The 23,478-nt window shown below is 42.3% G+C and overlaps 2 protein-coding genes across 5 annotated transcripts in view; one reads left to right on the top strand and one right to left on the bottom strand.

Moving 5' to 3' along the window:
• Positions 1–2,934: 2,934 nt before the first annotated feature.
• On the top strand, positions 2,935–16,355 carry LOC138625556 (calphotin). Of its 2 annotated transcripts, XM_069706555.1 has the most exons (13): positions 2,935–3,034; positions 3,129–3,184; positions 5,504–6,118; positions 10,842–10,889; positions 12,862–12,906; positions 13,112–13,483; positions 13,722–13,754; positions 13,915–13,965; positions 14,150–14,245; positions 14,659–14,766; positions 14,908–15,024; positions 15,233–15,333; positions 15,464–16,355. In XM_069706555.1, the coding sequence occupies exons 2-12, from the start codon at positions 3,140–3,142 to the stop codon at positions 15,293–15,295; spliced, it is 1,593 nt and encodes a 530-aa protein (XP_069562656.1). In that variant the 5' UTR covers positions 2,935–3,034; positions 3,129–3,139; the 3' UTR covers positions 15,296–15,333; positions 15,464–16,355. The 2 variants fall into 2 exon arrangements, with proteins under 2 accessions (XP_069562656.1, XP_069562655.1); XM_069706554.1 differs by lacking the exon at positions 2,935–3,034 and having other exon boundaries at positions 3,108–3,184.
• Positions 16,356–17,652: 1,297 nt separating this feature from the next.
• Positions 17,653–23,478, bottom strand: part of gak (cyclin G associated kinase) — a 28,336-nt gene continuing 22,510 nt past the window's right edge. The window contains exons 22-30 of one of the 3 annotated variants that reach the window (XM_069706552.1): positions 22,656–22,917; positions 22,377–22,571; positions 22,007–22,144; positions 21,817–21,915; positions 21,438–21,713; positions 21,023–21,171; positions 20,530–20,706; positions 18,495–20,219; positions 17,653–18,438 (exon numbers count right to left, since the gene is read on the bottom strand). In XM_069706552.1, coding sequence (XP_069562653.1) covers positions 20,118–20,219; positions 20,530–20,706; positions 21,023–21,171; positions 21,438–21,713; positions 21,817–21,915; positions 22,007–22,144; positions 22,377–22,571; positions 22,656–22,917 — 1,398 coding nt within the window. In that variant the 3' untranslated portion in view covers positions 17,653–18,438; positions 18,495–20,117. The remainder of the gene's footprint in view (positions 18,439–18,494; positions 20,220–20,529; positions 20,707–21,022; positions 21,172–21,437; positions 21,714–21,816; positions 21,916–22,006; positions 22,145–22,376; positions 22,572–22,655; positions 22,918–23,478) is intronic. The other 2 variants (XM_069706551.1, XM_069706553.1) reach the window with 2 other exon arrangements.

Raw genomic sequence — 23,478 nt, 5'->3', positions numbered from 1 at the left:
GGATCTCATATTGATGAGCCATAGACAGCTAAAAGGAACAAAACTGAAGACTTGATCTTTGGAGTCCTACATCTCTTTAGAACCAAAGTACAACACTTTTTACCTTCATCAAGTAATCCTGAGTAAACGTGTTGTCTTCTCTGCTGTCAGTTGATCTACTTGGAAAAAGGCAATATGAGATTATTACCAAATGGAAAACATACACTTGACATTTGGAAGGAACAGAAATTACAAATCAGGTCATCAAAAGGAGTTACAGTGTTACACTCCTGACACCTTAAACATCTACATCACCGTGAACTAGTTCCTGTTTTATGTTAGAAAATTACTTTTGGATGCAATTATTCCTCAGCAGCAGTTTCAACAAGAATGTGTGGAAATTCTGCACATGTCTGCAAAAGTCAAATGGTAAATCAAGTAGACGGAGATATTTAGAATATGTGGCATCTGACTCGGTCATACAATCTATTTTTCTGTAACTAAAACCTCCTCAAACACAGACACACATTTGACCAGACAAATAAATGTGCAATTTCTCACACAGAAAAACATATGTCTTACTTATAGATTAATGCCTACTGCATTATGAATGTTGCTGGATTATGCAGTGTATATATAATATCAAGATCCATTATCAAATCATTGAAACATCTTAACAAAAATATATTTCCATTAAACTTGATAGAAACCTCCATGACCCAAGAGTATGAATCCTGTTTTCATCAAGTGGCACCAACAGGCCAATATTTCCATTAGTCCAATATTTTACAACATTTATTGTGTTGGTTTTCTCTTACATTGACTGAAACTGAAAGATAGCACTTTAGCTTTACATTATATTATGTATGTAAAAAAAAAAAAAAGTATAAGAAATGAAAATCTGTTCCTGTACATTTCATCTTCATTCCTCTTTGGGTGAACATGTGCTTTTCCTGTTGCAATATTTCTTCGTTACTTCTGCTCAATGATCTCTCTGCCTCTGTTTCTTGTCCCTGTTCTTTGGATGTCATTGTAACTCTGTCAATCTCCCTTTCAGAATTCCTGAGGTGAAACCTTCCTCCTCCTCCTCCTCATCACCACCTCATCTGTCTGGTTTTCCAGGGAGCCTCAACTAAAGTTTCCATCAGTCATCTCCACTCACCCCAACTGGTCTATCAGATGACTGCCCACCTCTGAGCCTGGTTCCATTGAAGGTTTTCTTCCTGTTACAAGGAATGTTTTCCTTCTACAGCAGCTGGAAATGTTAAAAAGGTTAAATGCTGTTAAAAGGGAGTTTTTCTTTCTGCTGCTGGAGGTTTTCTTCCTGTTAAAAGGGAGTTTTTCTCCTTCCAGCTGTGGCTAATGTGGGAATTGATGAATTGATGGGTTCCTGTGTTAAGTGCCCTGAGATGTCTGTGTCGGGATTTGGCGCTACATACAAAATTTAGAACCCACTCACTCCGCTCCACCACCTCCAGCCACTCGGCGCAGAGAGCTCCTGTCCTATCGCCTACATCTATCTGGGGCATCACTCCATGAAGTGGTCTCTCGTACTCAGAATCTAATTGCCAAAAATGTATTACTTAAACTGTCATTACTTGAATAAATTGTTTTTAACTTCTACTTGTCCACAGATCTAACGTAAATGACTGATCAATTCCCATTAGCCTTTTAGCATGAAAAGTTTTCTTAACTGAAAATTTGTACAAAAATGGTCAAATAAAAAAAACACCATGTTGGTTGGCAGTGTTAAATTTACATAAACACATTTTTAACCAATCATTTGATGTAGAGATATGTCTGCTGAAAAAAAATATGAAATAGAAGAAAAACGTATTTAAAATCCAAGTTCAAAGCACAAGATTGACACCTGCTTTAAATTAGATCAAGACAGATCTGACTTTCTTTGTTGTCTTTTCTCACATCAGTTTAAACAGCTATAGACTTTTGTTTTCTTGTAATATACAACCACAATAAAAACATTAATCCTAAAAGCTGACTCAAAAAAGCTGTAGGCTGCTTCTTGAACAACATATCTAAATTCCCATTGAGCTCTTTGTGTTGACTGTAATGCACCCCGAGTTACACTTAATCATTCACCATTATTTCAAGTTTTCTGTCTGGCGACTTGGTTGGTGGTTACAGCGACTACACAACAGAAACAAATATGAGTAATTCATTTCCAGTAGCAGCTGTATGTGACTCAAATAGAAAGATCAACAGTTCAACATGGGCAGCAGGTGACATGCAGAAGCACTGCATCCATGTAATCCATAGGCACTCATAGACTGTTGAGTAAATGAAAACTGAACTCACGCTTTCCCTTCAGTGCATAACATATGTTACATATGGAAACATGTTTATGGAAATTCAGCCTTTCCTTTACACAACTGGGATAATAAACAGCAGAATTAATCATGTATTTCTTCTTTTCATTATGCATGCAGCTGTACCCTGGAGTTGTGGACAATGAGTGCTCACAAGTGAGGCAATGGAGGGGGGCGGTGGGTGGGCATACACACATGTACAAGCTTTTTCTTTATTCTCTGTGTGAAACAAATACAATGAAATCTTTTCTTTGGCTTCATGAATTTAATGACTTCATAAAAAAGTTGACAGATGTGCACACTGTTTTCTCTGCAAGAGTGGCATGTGCGTTGTCTTCATACAAACATACAGTGTCTCAAACATGCAGTTTTAAGTGTTACAAAATCTACTCCTCAAAAATATCAAAGAAGAAAAAAGTGGAGAAGAAAATGTAGAGAAGCACCAGCGCATATGCAGCGTGGTCGTCATGTGCGTCGAAAAGTGTTCCTAACAAATCCAGGAAAGGGGGTGTGGCACTCTGCAAAAACCCACGGACCTCTCTCTTTGCTTTGATGGAGTGGTTACATAACGTAACCCACCATCCAGTCAGTAGGTAGCCCAACTCCGATACCGCCATCTGACTGAGCTGTCGTGCACGTGCACGTGTGTTAGGTGGGGTGTCTCTCGCTCCCTTGCCTCTCCACGCCCCCGTCTTTCATCCCAGTGCTCCTATAGGTCCGATGCAAAGGTAACAGAAAGACCAGAGGCTTTATAAACATCCACTTCGTTCGCTCTGCCTCGCTGCTTTTTCATTTTCTCCGGTCTTTTCTTGTTTCCACCAGCACGCACCAAAATGCCCAGCAAGAGGAAGAAGAACAGGCGTCGCATGAGGAGGGTGGTAAGTGGTGGCAGGCGTACTTTTTTGCACTTGGTGTTTATTCTCATCATGATCATATCCAAAGTGCCAGTTAGTGCTCGTGATTCTTTTAACCCAGTGCTCTATTCACCCCCCTTTTCCCAAAAGAATAATCATAATTTTTTGTTCAATTAACCTCTACATAAAATACAAATACCGCTAATTATACTGATGCAAAATTGATGTTTGTATCTGTGATGAAACGTGAACTTAAATCAGCTGAGGGGTGTGAGAAAGATGTTTTTACTGGCACCTCGGTTTACGTTGATTTCACTTCAGTACTTATTTGACTGCACACACTTTGTCCTTGCTCAGTTGGGAGGAGTGTGCCACGCTCCGTGCGTAAAATCTCGCAAAGATAGAAAGCGGCACCAGAAATGCACCTAAACAGACAGTGTCAAAATTACACTGGCAAATTTTAGTATCACGACACTCCAGATGCTTCTTGCTCCCCTTAAAGGTGAACAAAAAAGACATAAAGAAATTCTTTACTTCCTCAGCGCGCCATGCGCGTTCTCGGCGCGCTCGGTCTACAATGGTTGGACGGCGATTCCATTTTTGCACATTTCCGTCATTTGTTGTGTTTAAAAGTGTAAAAGGCCACTTTCTAAAGTATATAAAATTTATTTTAGATTTGTGCCCAGAATTATAATACAAAGTACAGCACAATACGGCACATAATGCATCGTGTCTTCCCTCATAATACACTTCTACTGTCATAATTCAATATGCTGACGAAGCATGATAATTGACATGTCTGACTCCAGCCCCCTCCCCATTCCTCTTAGATAACGAGAAGAAATTTGTCTTTTGAACATTCAGTGCCCTACTGAGAAGGAGAGGGTGTGGCAGAGATGGGAGGGGGTGGGGGGGTGATGAGTGAGAAAGTAACACAGGAGCTCCAGTTCCCTAAAGGGCAAAGGTTACTCCATCCCCCAACGCTGCTCATTCTTTTCCAGTAACAATGATTCAAACGACTCTTTATTTTACATTTTCACTTTTAAAAACAGATCACTTGCTTCACCACTCGAAACTCAGCCCTCCAGCTCAGACAACACTTCTCGGTATGGGCTTCTTGTGGCATCCAGCCCACCACCCCCATCCTTAAGCCTCTGGCAGGCTGGCCAGTCTGTGGCTCTCAACACCACACAACTGTATTTGGTAATGCGTTGACTGGAGGAATGTCTTGCATTAGTTTTGCCAGATTGGAGTCTGCACAATTGCTCTCATTCTCTCAGCCGGTGACCGGCAGATAAAAATGGCCCCTGAGGTCATTTTCAGCTCCGTGTTATCGCCGGTCCCCTCTGAGATATCAGAGCCCAGGAAGGAACCGCTGGGCACTTGAAGACATCGAGCTCAGTGCTCCTCTTTGGCCACACACGCTTTTGTATGTGTGTGTTTCTCTACTTCCTACAGCCTGAAGAACACATTCAATAACTTTGATTCATCATGGGTTTACAGGCATAGATAAAGGAGGGGTTGTTTTGATGATGGCTAGCTGGACAGGCATTGACGTACGCACTTACACACACACGCTCTGTTGGCTTACAGCACCGGTCCAACGCTGCAAATGCCAAACTGCCTGTCGGCCTAACAAAAGCATTTTCGGGGAGTGATTGTAACCTGATTATAACCTGATTATGATGTGATTAGGCCCACTGTCTGGCCTGCGGGGCGCCCATCAGTGCTGCTGACTCGCATGGTTTCCATTCCCGCTTCACCAGACCTGTCACGACCGCTCTGATTCAAGTAATTAGCTCCCATTATCTAACTTGCTTTGCTGGGCCCACTCCCAGTTGCCCCCTCCCTGCAGCGGTCGGCTCTCCTAAAACCTCCATTAAAAGCCCGAGGGGGTTTTGTCAAGAGCTGAAAAACACGTTAGACCTGGCTGGGATGGCATGCCTGGTATTCCTGCGGACACAAGTGTGCTACAATGAACCACAGATGGGCAACAACATCAGTATCCAAACACAATAAGGGCCTCAGTGTTCAGACCACTAAAACTTTATTTGCGTACCTGCTTTTTGTATTTGAACTTCATCCTTTTAGCAGTTTATTTTATATTTTCAGCACCTCTTTGAAGCCACTGCAAACTAATTGTCACTTTGGTTTGTAAGCACCCACATAATATTCATGTGGAGAGATTAAGTTTCACACCTCTTTTAGCTAAATTACTAATTGTACCAATTAACATGCAAAAATAAATCAATGCATCAATAGAAACTTCACTATTTCCTCCCACTCTAATGACAAGACATGCATCATTAACCCAGATGTTTGTGGGTCTTTCCCTCCTTGCAGCAGGCCCAGAGGAGAGCGCTTGAAGAGCAACATGCAGCCAACCCGCCGGTCAAAGCCAGCCCCGGGATCGCAGTGAGTGCGCCCCCTACAGCAACCCCAAAGAAAGCGGCTAAAGCTCCAGCACCAGCACGAGCGCCAGCCAAGGTCCCACAGGCCGTTCCTGTCGCTGTCCCCATTGTGGAGACGCCCAAAGTAGAACCAAAACCAATTGTGAAAGAACCTGTCGCAGAGCCCATCCCAGTTGAGGTAAAGGCACCAGAACCTGAGCCTGTGATTTTGGAACAGACTCTAGCAGAGGTTGAAGTTGAAGTCCCAGCACCTGTCGCTGAGGAAGCACCAGTTGTTGAAACTCCACCAGTTGTTGAAACTCCACCCGTTGTTGAAACTCCACCAGTTGTTGAAACTCCACCCGTTGTTGAGACTCCACCAGTTGTTGAGATTCCACCCATTGTTGAAACTCCACCCGTTGTTGAAACTCCACCCGTTGTTGAGACTCCACCAGTTGTTGAAACTCCACCTGTTGTTGAGACTCCCTCAGTGGAGCCCCCTACGGCTGAAGCTGCTGTAGTACAGGAGGTCGAACCTATCATTCCCGAAACAGAACCAATAACTGAGGTAAGAAAACTTTTTTAATTACCGACTGTGCATGTTGAATGTTGCTGTGAAACGTGTTTGGTGTAAAATTGTCAGTTCAAAATTCTGATTCAGACTTGACCAAATCATTGGAGCCTTATTATAAAACTGTCATCAAGCTGGTTCCTTGTGAGCATTTAGAAAATTTTAAATAAACTTCACTGTGTTCCTTTTAGCATACAGTTTGCAGGAAAGAGACACTTTCTATTGGCTGTTTCTGTATATAGTTTGACAGTGGGAGTTTTTTTTTTTTTTTCAGCCTCCAGTTTCAATAGTATAACTCAAATGGTATTTGCTGTGGCTGGTTTCTTATGGGAGAAAGGAGGGGGGTTTGGTGGAGGTTGTGAAGCACAGAGAACAACATGTTCCTTTTAGCAAAGAGGTGGAGACATTGAAGCCATCAGTGTAGGACTGGGCACAGCTTTTTCATTATACATTATCATCTACATTGAAACGTGCTGTAGCTGTATATGTTTGAACTCTAATTCTGTATGAATAGGCTGATGGGATAAGACAGATGGGGAGTTTGTTTTTGAAAATATAGTAATCAGGATGTTTGACTGAATTGTTTTCATTTTATTATTGTGCTGTAAGAAAAGGTTGTCCACACTTAATATATTTAAATATGCAACTTTTTTCTATCATTTAAAGTTGGTTTTGAATCAGTGAGGTTTATGAATAGAGTTAAAAATCTTTCCTCTGTTTTACTTATGCAAAAACATGGCTTTTAGCAGTTTACTTTTTATAGTCGGAGTGCTTCATTTATACTGCACTTTTTACTTGTAAATAATATCAGTTTCCTAACTGTGTTTTACCTTTCAAATCCTTACATTTGAATTTGCATGTTGAAAAACGCTGCTCACATGTGCTCTGTGACATGCAGTCGTCATGCTCACGCTCCGGGAACAGAATGTTCTGTTTCAGCCAGTAAACTGCACATACATGTAAATCTGTGTGTTTGAAATCAGGGAGCATACACACTGCATTCATGGTCTTGTCTTCCAATAACTGAGCCATGAGCACATATGGTGCACATGCATGTGCTCACGTGTGTTTGTCTGTGTGCATATGCCCCAGAGGAGCACTCAGTGCTCTGCTGTGCTCCAGTATTCCTCGGGTCATCATGTCCGGTTCTCTTGTGTGTCACTTTGTGTTTGAGGTTCGGATTGTAACCTCTAACCTTCAAGACTTACGCTCTACCCACTGAGCTATACAGGACCCATAAAGAACTTTCTATAGGAGATGGGCTGCCCATCATTATGCAGTTTTATGCCGTGGCAGTATCCACCCCCCCCTCCATCCCTTCGCCTCTACCTCCCTCCTCCTCCTCCCTCTCCCCATCCCTCCCATCTACCACACCACCCCCTTCTCTTTTTCCTTATTTCTTTCCTTCCTTTTTTCTCTGTTCCTTCACTGCTTGCAGATGTGAAAGATTCAGCTCGGATGCACAGAAACTGAAGGTGCAGACAGTCACGCAATTTTGCAAAGTCTGAAAATTTGCCAGCGGTGACCGTGGCTCCATATACATACTGTAGAGTTTATATACTATTCATGGTGCAAGTACATTTTTACCTGCTTTTGTTTTCTAAACTTTTCTAAATTTAGAAAATCTTTGCATGCTCTTCTGTAGCGCTTTATCAAACTTAGCTCGCAGCCAATTTTTACACTTGCGGCCAAATCTGCAAGAAAGCAGTCTGCTGATAGATGGTAGAATCAGAGCAGGCATAAATGGGGCTCGTGTTCAGCTGGCTTTGGGGCCAACAAGAGGCCCCACCGCTTCTGGTTGTCACTACGGACACTCAGGTGAGTATAAACCCACCACCCAATCTACAAACCTGCTGAGTGAGGTTTTTTTGTTGTTGTTGTTGTTGTTGCCTGAAGTGATGGTGGGTGCAGCTCCCGGTGAGGCTGAACATTTTGTACCAGCTTGCCTCCCCCCTGTGCTCGTGCAGCCTTCCACTCCTCCCGTTTTGTCCCTTACCCCATTTTTCCCTTGTAAATCTGCGCTCCCTCGGCACCCTTACATCCCTCCCACCACTTCCTCCCTGTCTCTCATTTCTCCATCCGCCCCCCCCCCCCCCCTCTCTTCTGCCCCGACTCCTTCTGCTTTCTCTACCTCCCCCTCCTCTCTCTTCCTGCCCTCTGGCAACCCATGAGCCTTTATTAGCTTGTGCGCTCAGCACGTGCACTTGTTCATCTACTGAATATGTTGTCCTTCTATCATTGGTTCTTTGCTGGGGGTGCTGGGTGGAGACAGGGTTGGGAGAAGGTGGAATATTTAGTTCTATGTTGGGAGGTTAGGGGGGAGGGGGGTACATCTGCCTGTTGAAGTGTATATTTGTGTAGTTTAGCCTTTGGTATTTGAGCATTGAAGAGGAGCTTACACAGACAGCTGTCACAACCTTTTTAAAGTCCATGACAAACCTCTACTGAAGGCACGTCGCGGGGTTCATCTGCTTTCAGTTTGCTCACAAAGAAAATTACAGCAAATGACGTCTCCAAATGATTAATGAGCATATTTTATTTTTTTCATGATAGCCAAAATAAAAGCAAAGCAAATTGGAACATTTTGGGGATTTAGTTGGAAAAACTTAGCAGCTTGTGGCGAGCACGTGAGGACCCCCAACCCTCCTCTCCCAGTGTTCAGGCTTCCTCCACACACAGACACACACATTCACACATATGCAGCCCTCCCCTCATTTCCTGGCAAGTTTTGTAGGTTTGTTTTCTGAAACACTATGGAGCTTTATTTGGACGGAGAAAAGGCAAAACACCCCCTTCTCTGTTTTAATATTAGTCTGGAATCTATTTGACTGCTGCTATTTTATGTTGCATAAAGCTTTTCTTCTTTGTGATACATTTTGTAGCTAACTTGCAAAATTGGGATAGTCTTTGTAATGTGTTATGTGTGAGCATTAGGTTGGTGTAAACACAGAGTTTATTGTATTAAAAGTACACTGTGTGCTGTTCTTTGGGTTAAATTCCAAGTGTTAAAAGTAACTGCTCTGAGATCAGCTTTTAGTTTGTGTTGATTTTGTCTTCTTGTGGAACGGATGAAGCTGGATCTGTGCAGATCAGTTTGGTTCTGTTACTGGGACAAACTGCAGGGGGTGTATACTGTATACTGTATACTGTGTAGCCACACTTGTGTGTGTGTGTGTGTGTGTGTGTGTGTGTGTGTGTGTGTGTGTGTGTGTGTGTGTGTGTGTGTGTGTGTGTGTGTGTGTGTGTGTGTGTGTGTGTGTGTGTGTGTTTTGTACTGCCAAGCAAAGGAAAGGCTCACAGCCCACCTCTCTCCCGCTTTCCTTCCCTCCCCCTCTCTCTCCCCTATATACCATCTCTCCCGAGGCTATAGCTGGAGTATATATTTACCCTTCTGAACTATACGTGCGTGTTTGTCCGCTTGGCCTTTGTTCAGAAGTAAATTCCTCACCACTGAGCAGCACAGCACAGAGAAGGAGGTGGAGGTGAACCGTCTTTTAAATGTTCAAACTAAATAGATGGATTTTTAGGCCAATGAATGACTGACCCGTTCCTGACTGGTAGAAGCAGGCTTCACGCACCAGACTTGTCCTACATCGAAGAAAAACTGGCACAAGCTAAATAATTTACCGTCAGATTATGAAGATTTGTAATATTTATGAGCTGCTCCCTGTGATTGCCACTATGGCTCAACACACTTGACTGCACAGCGGGTGCTGCCAGTGGCTATTTAGGCTACTGCCAGCTGCCCAGTGAGCCAACAGTAAATCAGAAAGGAAATGTGGGTGACTTCTATCGTTATCTGAACATTAAACTACCTATAATAATGTGATCTTTTTCTCAAAGATGCCTCAGCAGGGTAAACACTTAAATTTCTCTCTCCAGTGTCAGCTTACGCCACCTTCAACGCTGATTACATAATTAAACGATGCAATTAAAGATGTGGGAGTTTTAAATTTGTGGGTTTCGTGGAGAGAGGACTGAATGGCAAATACAGATTTAATGATGTGAGTAAGTTTTGAGAATCTGAGTTGGATCACCCCAAGGGGGAGAGAGGAGGGCGGGACAGCTTCCCATTATGCAATTGGCTGTAACATTCCTGTAAGATGTACAACGTTCCTCCCCTTCTGCCCAGCCACAGCTACAGCTCACACACAAGGCATATAACATAAGCAGTGTGTGTGTGTGTGTGTGTGTGTGTGTGTGTGTGTGTGTGTGTGTGTATGTGTGTGTGCTGTCCGTGTTTGTGTGCACCGCAAGCCCAAATTTATGATCTGAAATCTTTTCTAATTTTGGCAAACACTCCCATATTTGGACACAGAAAACCTGCTCAGACTCAGACTGAGGTTTAACTGTTCAATGCCTCAGGGCCTTTGCAGCTACAGTTCTGCTGACAAACACTTATGTAGAAGATAATTTTGCTCTGGGCACATTTTTAGGACTGCTGTGTGTGTGTGTGTGTGTGTGTGTGTGTGTGTGTGTGAGAGAGAGAGAGAGTGTGTGCGTGTGTGTCCCTCCCAGAGCTTGACTTTTCTAAAGTCACAAAACAGAATAATAGCTGTGCAACGATGAGGCAATGCCTGATACACTGGTTAATGTGTCCCAGAGTGCCTTTTTTTTTTTAATAAGATGTACTTTTTCACCAACTCCACTCTGTTTTATTACATGAAATACCTCTTAATGATCATTTTGCTGACTTGTGAATTAACTCTTTCCTTCACAGGTCATACCCCCAGCTGAGGCTCCAGTGGCAGCTCCTGCTGAGACTCAGGTAAAACAAACAAACGTCTTTTGTTATACACACACAACCTCTTTAACTGAACATTACTGAGCATGATTTGCCAATATATCTTTGTGGTATGAGCCAGAGGCAGACTACACGGGTGTGATTGAACATGAGAGGAGCGTAACTCAACATGACACTTCACAAGTGAGACCAGCTTTGATTTTTGAGAAGAGTTTATTGCAGAGACAACTTAAAATACCTGGAAGAGGCAGCACAGAACCACATTATTTTCTGCCAGGAGGGATTAACAGTAGCCAAACATTTGTCATACAGTATTGTATCTTGCAGACATGCGGGTTAAACTACAGGTTTTTCTAGGAACATCTTTCAGCTAAAGAACAACGACTAAAAAAAAAATCAAACACCACAAAAAACAGTTGTCTTGCTCTTTTAAGACAAATAAAGCAAACAAATATAATGGGTCCTGCTAGTTAGTTGTCAAATTCGCTCTTTAAAAAAAGGATAGTAGGATGCATTCAGTGAGTACTAATTTAATACTTCATGGTAACACATTTATGTGTATGTAGTTGTGTTGTGGAAATGATGGCATTCCAAAAGATTGACAAAGTTTCCACACATGTTTTTATAAGTTCACAGCAGCAGTAACTGGAAAAGAGACAACCCTTTCAATAGAAACATGTTGAGAGTTCCTGTGACTTCAGCTTCACACCTTATGAATAACTGCCACGCTTTGCCTCAGGCCTCCTTCTCTTGTATAACGCACAAATCAGATCACAATCTGACAGCCGATCTGGCAGATCTTTTCGTGAGAAAACAAAAGAAGAGTCCAGATTTTTACTGATCTACAAAAAACTCGGTACGTAAATGATCTCACTGATGTTCATCACTCACCTAAAGAGAATCAACACAACCTAAACTTGCAGATAATCTTGGCTTTGATGTCGTATAACTACAACAAATGCCATGAAAGCAACAATTAGAATCCCAGCAAAAACAAAACTGAAAAACCATGGAATTAAAAGTCATCATTAAAAGAGCCAGAGGTCTCTAACCTTTTTTCCTCTGAAAGCTTCTTTGACAAAATGAAAGTGTCCGAGACCTTCTCATGTTTAGTCACATAGCTGAGCTTCACCAAAACCAGCTGAATAAGCTTCTTTTATGTGAACAATAACAAACTGATACTTTTCACACACATCTTGTATCACAACAGCTTAAATGCTTTTTTGTATGCATTTTTTTTATATTTTCAATTGGAGGGGGGGGGGTATCTCTGTATCTCTAATTACACAGCTGTGCACACAACTTATATGTGGCTAAACTGATTTGAAAATTGTCCGATGAAGTGTTCTAATATCAGATTTAACAAAGAAAATCCAGTGTTTCCCCTTTAATTGAGACCCTCTGCACCTCCTGAAAGAGACACATGTCTAAATCAGAACCTAGTGGACCCTGTGTGAAACGGGGGGGCTTTTAATTTGAAAAGTTGCGGCGTTTAACTTACCTGCAGTGTTACTTTGATCTTTCACCACTGAATGACAGACACTCTCTTTATAACTCTTGCCCTGCTGTTGTTCATCTGAAAATATTGTATTTATGTTATTTACCTAATTTATGAGCAGATTCTTTCCAGCTCAGTGCGAGACTCTGCTGCGTTTCTGTTCTCTGATCTCTGTGTGTTTCATGAAAGGTGGAGCTTAATCTCTGCTGTACTGACACGGTGCAGAACAGAGTCAGGTGAAAGACAGTGAGGGACGATTGTCCACTCATTAATCAATTGCATTGATAGTGTCGTTCTCTCAGACAGGTTAGAAAAATAAATAGATAAAAAAGGCTGAAATGGATCGCCAAATATATCTGGGCGGACCGTCCAAGTAAGTCTACGGGTTGGAGACTGTGCTTTAAGCTGTGCGTCCTTTTTATTCTTTATCTGTCTGTTATTGATCAATCCAGTCATTTTGTCATGCGTTATTTAAATGTTTGATTTGTCACTCTTCAGATTCAGACCTTTGACACCACAATCATAACGACAGAGACTGAACAGGTAGGACATGGCTTGATGTTGTAGTTATATCATTATTTTGTTTTGTTCATGCATGTTAATTACGTGCAATTGTGTCATGTAACATTGTATTTTCATCCAGGGAGAAAAACTTTACCACTCAGTATTCCCACGGGCAAAGTTTTTCTCCTTTAGTTGCGTGTTGCATGGCTCTTTAATGTGTGCCATGTTGATTTTGCATGTGCAGACGCTTGACGTCTGTGAGCCAGAGACTGAAGTGGAAGCTGAGGTCATAGCAGAGGAAGATACAGTGACTGAGGTGGAGGTGGCCGTCACAGAAGATGTCGTCGTACCAGAGCCCGTCACAGAAGCCGCTGAGGAAACAGTGGTCGAAGTGCTTTGTGGTGAAGACGTTTCTGCTGAAGCAGAACCTGCAGCAGTCGAGACGGTCGTTGAATCAGTGGTGGAGGTTATCACGGAGATACCTGAGCCCGAACAAGTGACTGAAGCAGCTGTCAATCCCGCAGCTCCAACCGAGGAGGAAGATGAGGGTGAAGTAGAAGTGTTGGCTGAAGAAGAAGCACCTGAAGTCCCTGCTGAGCCGTTTACAATCACAAAGGTGCCACCTGATAAAAATACTTTCCTCTTCTTTCTTTTTACGTTGTTCCATCTTTCCATTTTTGTTGTATGATGGTTTGTTGTTTGTGTTCAGAATATGCCTTAAACTGTTGTGGAGGTTGTTTTTTTTCATCAGAATGGAGCCTCAGTGGCTTCTGCCATGTTGTGTCATGTAGATTGTATTTTTCCCAAAAGACTAATATCATATTGTGTCCTGTTATTTGTTTTGTTTACATCAGGAGGCTCCTGTCCAATCTGTGGAAATCCCAGTGGTGAGTATTGTTTTGCTTTCCCCATTTTGATGTGGTTGAGAAAATGTTTACTACTTTTTACCTATTACTTTTGTTTTGGATTGTCTTGTAGCTTTTGTAAGATAATATTCTCTGCATATGTTGCAAAATCCTGACATGTTAGTACATGTTGTCTCACCAGGTGCCAGACACCATCCCTGAGCCTGAAGCCCCCATTACCGAAACCAAAGAGGTAAAAACTAAAGTTTCTCCATTCAGTTTCATCCTGATTGTTATGTGAACATTTTGATGACTGTGCTTTGATAATCAAATAGATCATCCTCAGGTCATAACTGTGTGGGTTATGCTGTTCTCTTACTTTAAATGCTCATTGTGTGGAAGGTTTCCCTCTCTCATCTTGTTCTCCTGCCTCCCAGGCCATCGCTGACACGCTGGTTGATGACTTTGTCGTCACAGAATCTGTCTCAGCAGTAGAGGTTGCCATCGCTGAGTCTGCTGCTGTTATCCAGCAGGTGAGGACTAAACAAACAGAAATGTATCACCAGACATTACAGGTTTAATATATTTAATAAGCAACATCTGTTTTTCTCACAAACATCAGGTGGAGTGCTATTTGTTTGAGTGCCGGAGCGAACTGTGATACATGGCTTGTTGTTGTTGTGGCTTGTTTCTGAGGTTGTGCAACCACTGTTCCTACGTTAGCAAGTTTGCATACAGTAGTCAATAATGTGAATTTCTATTTCTTTGACTTGATCAAATCAACAATATAATCATGCTAATTTTCAACAGTTCTGACTGTTAAATGAAATGAGCTGAATGATTTTATTTACTGTGATTCAGGCCATGTTTTTTTTTTTAAATCTCAATTTGTATGACCATTCTCAGTCAGTCTTTTCTAACGTACTCTTCCCTCTGCGGCCTTTAGGAAACTGTGGCCATGATCGACACCCTGAGCGCAGCAGCAACAGAATCCGTAGATGTGACTCCTGCTGAGCCTGAGCCTGTCGCTGCACCAGCAGAGACAATGGTCATTGTAAGCTGCTGTCCTCAAACTCATTTATACTGTAGCTTTGTATCGTATATATTAAACTAATGAAATTAGTCTTCATGTGTTACTTCGCCAAATCATGGGGCTTCCTTCTTGTAAAAAGCTCCTCTCTCCTCTCCTTCACAGGATACTGCTGCCGAGCTGACGTGTGTGGATATCCTGTCAGAAGAGCCCAAGTCAGAAATCTGTGACATGCCATGTCAGATGCAGCTCGCTGTCGAGTCTGTGCAGCTCAGCTCAGTGGTAAATGGAATTGAAGAAAAGAGGCTTTTCTTCAATTCTTCAAAACGAGCCTTTATCGCAGCAATACAAGGACAGAAATAAGAACAGATCAAATTGAATTTTAAACAACAAAAAGTATATAAAATAGAAATAAAAAGGTAAATCAAATAGAAACACTAATTCGCTGAATGTTATTCGTGTTTACCTGATTGTGTTGTTTGCTGTTCAGGAGATGTCAGTGGAGGCAGCGTTGAATGGACACATTGTTCCAGAGGTCTCCATTGAGGGCTAAAGCCAAGCCACACAGAACGGAAAATCTTTTTTTTCTTTGTAAGTTTTTGCTGACTCAGTCCTTTATTTATTTATTCAACTGTCTGATCTGGTTAACCTTTAACTTCTTTTAGTTTACTCTGCTTCCAACAGCCACTAACTGTGCGCCCGTCATCTTCGTCTCTTTCAGAGTCCCCTTTGGTCACTCAGAGGACTCAAAGCTTTACAGAGTCAACCAGCTGACCTTCTTCATTTTTTAAGGCTTACGACAAAACCGCCAGGAAATCGAAGGGACATCCACACTTTGAAGTGCCTTTCCTGCCCTGGTTTCTGTTTTAAACCATCAAACCAGATGTCAACATGCAAAAACTGCTACATTCAATGCAGCAGAGCAGACCGATGGACACAAACATATTCTGGCTAGTTTTAATCTGTATTTTTATCCCCCACAAAAGCACATTCAGTGAGTTTTTATAAGCAGTGGAAGCAGAAGTGCAAGAAACAAGATAAATATCAGTGTCTGAGGTTTTGTGGCATCTCTATAGAACATCTGCCTCCGCACTGTTACACCCTATGCATGTGAATATTGTAGCATCGATGAATGTGCCTATAGTTTGTACTGAGGCTTGTTCATAAAGGAGCGACAACTTTTTTTTCGTTGTTTTTGTTACTTGTTTCAGAATCACTGATTTTGCTCACCAGGGTCTTCCCACCATCAGAGAAACTTCCCCTTAGTCTCCATTTTCTGTCCCCTTCTCTGTCCTCCCGTTCTTTCTGCCTCGACTAAGTGCCAATGCTAATGTTAGTGCAATGCTAAAACACTACAGTACAGCTAGAGTTTTAGGCTTCATGGCCCGTGCGGCCTAGAGACGGGCAGAGTTTGAGGGGATGAGCTCCGAGGCCATTTTCTGTTGCTTTTTTTTTTTTTTCACTTTCTCCTTTTGTAATTCATTTTGTATAGACCATATGATGAGCTACAGTTTTGTGTTCAAAGCCTGCACTCTGGAAGGGAAGTACTGTGTGATCTGAGGATGACTGCTGGGCTGACTTGTCCTTTGAAATAAAGCTGTATCACATCACGATGGAGGAGTACTTGTTTTGCTTTCTGACACCTCATTATTTAACTCACATAAAACATACAAGTCGTAGTATCAGTCTGAAATGCATGTGTCAGGAGTGATTCAAAATAGAAACTTAAATCTTGGCTCCATTTTCCAGCTCAGTTCTCTGTTGGCAAGAACAATATGAAAAAGAGCTTTCAAAGATGTAACTTCTGCACAGGATTTTGTATTTTGTGGTTGTGTAACAATGTCAGTGCTGTTTTCTGGTCAATGGGAAATGATTCAGCCTGGTATCATGCCAAAGTGTGTAAAACCTGGCTGACTACCAAAGGATACGGTCAGAGTGACGTTTTGCTTCGCCAAGGCATGAAAAGTGCTCGCGTGTATGATCACGGTCCGAAGACAGCGGTCCTGTGATGGAGGTCATTTGACCAAGTCCGAGTAAGGGGTAGGAAAACGGGGTTGGATAGATCAAACACAGGACTTTCACCCAGAAGAGCAGGATGCAAGTCTGTGAGAAAGCGACTTGAATTTCTTGAAAATAAATAAATAAAGATTTCGTTAACCAGGACTAAGTAGAACCATGTGGTGGCTAAACCTAAAGGCATCTTACTTTTCACATAGGCGAAGCAAAACTTGAGTCATATTCTGCAGTGGACTGAAGGGTTTATTACAAATTTTGGGGTGTTCCTGGGTTGGATGATTTGTAAAAACTCATCTTTATCATTAAAGACTAGCAAAGAAATAAAGATGGTAAAACTTTAGCTATTTCCTTGGTGGTGATGTGGGTAAAAATAACATGAAGGTAAGTAACATAGAGGGTTTCACCATCTAACAGTCATCACAATTTAAAATAACATCTCAAAATCTGCCAGGTGTACTTTTATTTTGAAATGTCTAATCATTGAAGGGACATTGGTATAGAATTGGCCTTTTTTTTTTTTTTTTTTTTAAACTATTGCTATGGAGAAACCTCAGTTATTTCCTACACCACTTATACTCCATAGTTACACCTCCAAAACTGGAGGCTTGGTTTTCTTTTGAAAAATACTCGGTGCTTGATGTATTCTTAGTTATGGAAAAAAATAGTACAAAATGCGACAAGGAGATGAGAAGTTAAAACTGGAGTGAGAAGTATACAAATTGTATGCCTATGAATTTTCTACCACAACAAAATAGCAGGTTTCAAATGAGGCTTAAAAACAGAAAAGTTACATATTCATATGCTGACCTTTTTTCTTATTTACGGCACTAATTAAGGTTGTGAATGTGAAGCCACTGTTTGTCTCCAAAACAAAGACAACAGAACACCAACATATTTGCCTCGGATCAAAAGGATTTTTAATTGTTTTTGCATGGAAATCTACATTCATATTAGTATGATGTAATTTGGTACAGTAAACACTGCTGATGTGTGGTTTTTGCAATCCTCCTTCTTAATACAATTAACTAAATTTCAAGCATTAGTTTATTTTTATTTTTTACTTAGGTTTGCTGGCCCCTCGTGTTGGAATTTTTAACAAAATGTCAAAACAGAAGCAAGAACTTCAGTTCTGCCTCAAGAGGAAACAAAGAAACAAAAAAAAGGAAAAAAACTAAAAAGACAGACTGCAGAGACAAATGATAAACACATACCACATAACAACAGAGAGGATATATATATTTGTAAAAGCACATTCGTATTAATATTTGATGCTTTGGAATGAAAAACAGCAACAAAGAGGCTCACTGTGATCAACCAACAACTGTCCCAGTTGCACTCAGCACATTCCACTTATATATTATGTCAATTTTCAACTAAGGACAGTAATAAGCATGAATACCCAACCACCCACCCCCCCAAAAAAAATAAAAAAGAAAAGAAAAAAAAGAAAAAACAACAACATAATAATAAATAAGAAAACAGGTGATTCGATTGGTCCATGAGGTAAAATGTGAAATAAAAAAAAAGAAGGAAAAGAATAGTTGGAAATATTTTTGTTGAGACAAACATCCACAATAACAGAAGGATAATAAGAGCGACTGAAAGAATTAAATTAAGAAAAAAAAGATTGTGATTGCAGACATGAAAGCATGATGTCCATCAAGGTTTCATTATCTTCTTCTAGAAAGAAACACAGACACACACACACACACACACACACACACACACACACACACACACACACACACACACACACACACACACACACACACACACACACACACACACTCACACACGCAGCCATTCATGAAGCTCAATAACAAATCAGTTGCTCAGGCTGTAATCTTAACAAAGCCACTTGATGGGTGACACTATTCTTTTTCATATTTACACTGAAGTGATGATTAACAAAAAAAAAAAAGAAAAAAAGAGAGCTTAATACAAACAGAAGAAATCCCTCAAAATACACTACAACACTAAACCCAGAGCAACCAGACTAAATCACCATATTCTCTTTTTGGATCCTTCACTTTTTGATCTCTTATTACTGACAACAAATGAGGCGCTGGAGGTGGGAGGGGCTTAAAGAGAGGCGGTTAATTAACGACAGCAATGATGGAGACGCTTAAAAGCGACGAGCAAAGTCTGAGAGCTGGGGAGGCGTGTCGTCTGTCACCCAGCACAATCGAGCAGGTAGATACTTCTCTGTTTCTGCTACAAGAAAAAAGGAGCACTTCAATATTAAAAAAAAGAAAAAGAGCCGCTGCCCGCTTGGGACTACCCTGGTTTGAAATCAAACACACCTCCCCTCCTGGTGTTAAGAGGTTCGGTGTGGGAGAGCATGCAGACCGATACACAGTGTAGCCTGAGTGGGTGGAATTTAAAAGAGCACTTCAAAAACAACAACAACAACAGACTGCCCGCTTGAGACTTATACACAGGGCTCCAAAACTAGTTTAGGATGCATCAATCTGAGGAGTGTGTGCAGCGAGAAGTGTAATGGTAGAAGCAGCACTAGTAGTGTTCAGCAGGCATTAAGTCTTGACTTTCTGGGGAGGGAATGGCTCAAGAACAAACCCAGTGGTGGCCCCCCAACAGTTGCAGCAGTAGCACTTTGAAGTCTGAATGTTTCCCCTCCACTGCTTGCTGTGGCTGGTATGTTCCACGATTCAACAGAAGTGTTACTTTATTTTGAGGTGACTAAGTTTTAACTGTAATTATTTTGCAAACTTTCCTGTTGGCTGGCATGCTGGATAATTTACAGCCATGTTCAGTTTTTGTTTACCACGGAGGTAAATGCAGGTTTGCAAAAAAAAAAGTGCCAGGCACAAATGAAAAACGTACCAGCCACAGCCAGACTGTATCAGCATTTTATTAGTGTTGGGTCTTTCCTATCTGAATACCACTGTCGAGATAATCATCTTGATCATTTCTTTTTTTTAGTTTTTTATGTCTTCTCAAAGTGATTGTCACCTTTTCCTCCCTCCCGATGTTTGCAGCACCACTCAGGCAGTCGTACAGGTAGGCAGTGAGTTCAAGAACGATCACGATGTTTATTCATCCGGCTGTTTATGAACCAGTAAGGACATTTTCACCGCAGCCAGAAATGAGGCAAAAGGTCTTTGTTTTTTTTGTGTTTTTTTTCGTTGACTGTAGAAACAGAAGAAAGTAAAGAAGGAGGGAGGGAATGGTAGAGAGGACACCTCTCAGAGGCTCTGCGCCCCCTAAGGCCCAATGTGGGCTCAGTCCTGTCCAATCTGGCCCAGTCTAACCCTTGTTTGGTTTGGCCAAATCCAGCCCAGTCTGGTCTGGTCTGGTCTGGTCTGGTCTGGTCTAGCTTGGGATCCAGGCCAGGGTTTTTAGTATAGTGCTTTGGATCCCTGGTTCTCGAACTCTGACCAGGCGTCGTTCAGTTCCATGAAGATCATCTTCGCGTACTGTTCGTACGGCTGGCCGGTGGCCTGAAGAGAGCAGAGACTCGCAAATCAGTAAAGAATGAAGAACGGTAAAGATGAGAGTATATCATGCTGAAAAATAGCCTTCCTGAGGGTGGATCAAAATGTTTCAGCAATACGTTCCGGGAGTATTCCGAGTTACATCACTTGATCAACATAAGCACCTGTGATAAACCCGCCTTTGTGACCACTGGAGATTTTCAGAAGCAACTGTCTCTGAACTTTTTTGATCCACCCTTGTATTATAAAGTCTTCAGTCTTGGAAAAGGTTGTTTGTTTCAACTCCTGCTTTGTCTAACAGCATGTGATACTTTACCTTATCTGGATGGACAATCAGCACAGCCTTCCTGTAGTACTTCTTCACCTGGTCAGGTGTCACCAGGTCGGCCATGCCCACAGGCTTCCAGCGGGTCTCACCCTCCCACAACACCGTGTTTAGAGTTGACAGCAGCGCTCGGATGTTTCGCTCCTTCCCCTCAATCCAGTCCAAAATCTGCAGCAAGACAAAAAACAAACTACTTTAAGCCTGGAAGAATGCATAAACACCATCAGCTCTGAAGTAGAGACATACTGGTCTGTATAAGCGGCCCTTTTGGCAAGTAGTAACTGAATGGATTGATCAGGTCAATTAGGTAATAATCCCATTTTGTTCTAGCAAAATCATCTGGTGCATATTGTCAAGGACAAATGGGATTTCCTTATAAGCTAAAAGTTTTATCGACACTTCTTCACCTTTATTGATCCTAAAGAGCTGTGTTTTTGTTTTCAGGAACACACATTGTATGCTTTTAGAGTGTCTAACAGTTTACCTGTAATTTAAGAGGATCCATTTCTTTTGTGATCTCCTGTCTCCTCATTTCAGCGATGGTCCTTGGCCCCTTCCTGTCAAGCTTGGAGGCAAAACCCTGAGTGGAAAGCAGGTCCTCAAAATCGTCCTCCTTCACCTTTGGCTTGGGGCCTGCGTTACAACAGAACAGAAATATTAAGACCTGACATGGAAATTGTGAGTGTATAAAAAGGATACAAGCGGACTCAGTCATACAAAGTAAGGTTTTTATGGAGATGACTGGGGAAGCACAAAATCCTTTGATTCCCTGATACACTCTTAAAAACTGAAGAAACAGAGAATGAATACAAAACTGTAAGTAAGTATTACATCTTCAACTTCTACTTATCAGTCACATATAATACATATAGTGTAAACTCAAACACTCTGTCTCTTACCAAACCCAGGCCCACGGACTCCTCTCTCTTCCCTCCCTCCGATCACACTGGAGAAGTTGAGATTGTAGTTGGGTTTAGTGTGCTGCGTGCTTGCAGGCTGAGACACTGAGGTTGCTTTGGGTACAGATCCCGATCCCGATATCCACGGTTTGTTCTGGGCTGAGGTGGGTCTTCCGGACTGCCAGGGCTGGGCTTGAGGTTTAGCAGAGGAGGAGGTGGAGGAAGATGGACCCTTTGTGCTGAAGGAGGGTCCGGAAAAATTACTGCTGGAGGAACCTGTGAAAAAACAAGTTTATGATTGAAGTTTTTCCTACTTTCCCTATTTTGCTCAGCTCAGTGTGAACTAAGAAGCATCGCTACATGCCACTGGACATCTTACCTGGCCTCTTACCTGGTAAATTGGAGGCCAGGTTTCCGAGGTCGGCGAAAGGGTCAAAGGTCTGAGACTTGGCCTTCGACATGGATGACACACCAGAACCTGCAGACGCAGTAATAATATTGGAGTTACTTTTTTATTAACAACTTTTAAGACGACCCACAAACCTCTACCGTAATGTTCCTCCACCTACCTGTGGTGGTGTAGTTGGGTTTGCTGGCGGTGCTGCTCATGCCAGCGGTGGTGCCGGCTGCCCAGCTGTCCCACCCACCCAGCAGGTCTGGCTGGCTGGCTGACGATGTCATCTTCGGGACATCTTTCACGAGCTTATCTGTTCAGACACAAACACGCCGAGTAATATTTTCCATGTTCGCATGAGACAGCAGCAAACGTCACCAGAGGGAAAAAGGTGACAGTCGTATTAGTGCTGAGATACTTTGGGGTGGTTTGTTGCTGCTGAGTCGGAGTGAAGGGTGTGTACTCAATCATCATATCCCCTCACAGAAGACAGTGAGATGTGATGAAGCAGCAGAGGAGCATTGGACTGTGGCTGATGGACTTACTGAGGTTGAAGAGGCTGGTGTTGGAAGCAGGGATAGGGTTACTGTGAGTCGAACTAAATCCGCTGGTGGCCGAACTATCAGAGCTCAACAAGTCCCCGAACAGGTCCGGCCCCGAGGCCTGTCGAGACGAGCCAACACTGGAGCCAACGCCGGAGCCGGACCCCATCCCAAACGGATCAAACAGGTCACCCACGGCTGCAACACAGGCCAGGTGATGTGGAAAAGTGTGCATAAATAACTGGAACTATAAAGGAATAACTATAAAGCTTTGGGCCTTACGTTTTGAGTCTGGCGTAGCCCCGCTGGTCGACCCACTGAAGAACAAATCTTCCTGCACTGCTCCTGTCTGACCAGCAGGAGGTGCAAACAGGTCATCGAGGAGATTGCTGTTGCTGGAGGCAGCTTTCAGTCCTCCCTGGTCTCCTTGAGGAGGAGCACAGGAGGCGCTGGAGTACATGGAGGGAGGCTGGGGGTCGGAGTTCAACCCCAAGAGGTCAGCTGTGTCACCCACAAGAGATTCCTGAGGCGCAGTAGGTGACGTCTGAGGGAAGGGGGGACACCAAGAAAAGACAGAAATGAATGGAGGCAGTACAATTTTGGCTCTACTGCATGGCATTGATGGGGTGCATGATTAACAGGGTTCCCACTGACTAAAAAGTGGAATTTCCATGATCTCTAATGAATGGAATAACAGTCCATTTATGTGCTAATCAGACAAAATTCAGCCACATTACTTTATTCTCAGCAATTTGCGAGCTATATTTACTAGTTCACAAGTGTTTTCAGTACAAAACTTGCTGCTTGAACAACAAACTAAGCAAATTATTTCTTCTTAAATGGGAAAAGAAATTAATGAATTTTCCTCTGGCTGCCCCCAACTAAACATTGTCCTGCACTGGACTGCAGCGGAGTAGTGATTGAGCCGTGAAGGGCTCCTTCTCCCATATTTTAACAGATCAACAGTATTTTTTTCCGTCTGGTTTTATAGCCAAACCTCTTGAAATTTACATTTTCCTGTCATGTTTTCCTTCGTTAGAAGCCTCAGGAAAAAACGTATCTTCACTAAACTGATTGTTGACGAGCTAGATAGGAGATAAAAACC

Source organism: Brachyistius frenatus, unplaced genomic scaffold (assembly GCF_029030835.1).
Source record: "Brachyistius frenatus isolate BFR_SWC_R1_liver_20210118 unplaced genomic scaffold, ASM2903083v1 Contig_63, whole genome shotgun sequence".
NCBI classification, from domain to species: Eukaryota; Metazoa; Chordata; class Actinopteri; family Embiotocidae; genus Brachyistius; species Brachyistius frenatus.
Note: the sequence above shows the minus strand (reverse complement) of the source record. Positions and strands in the feature narration are given on the sequence as shown.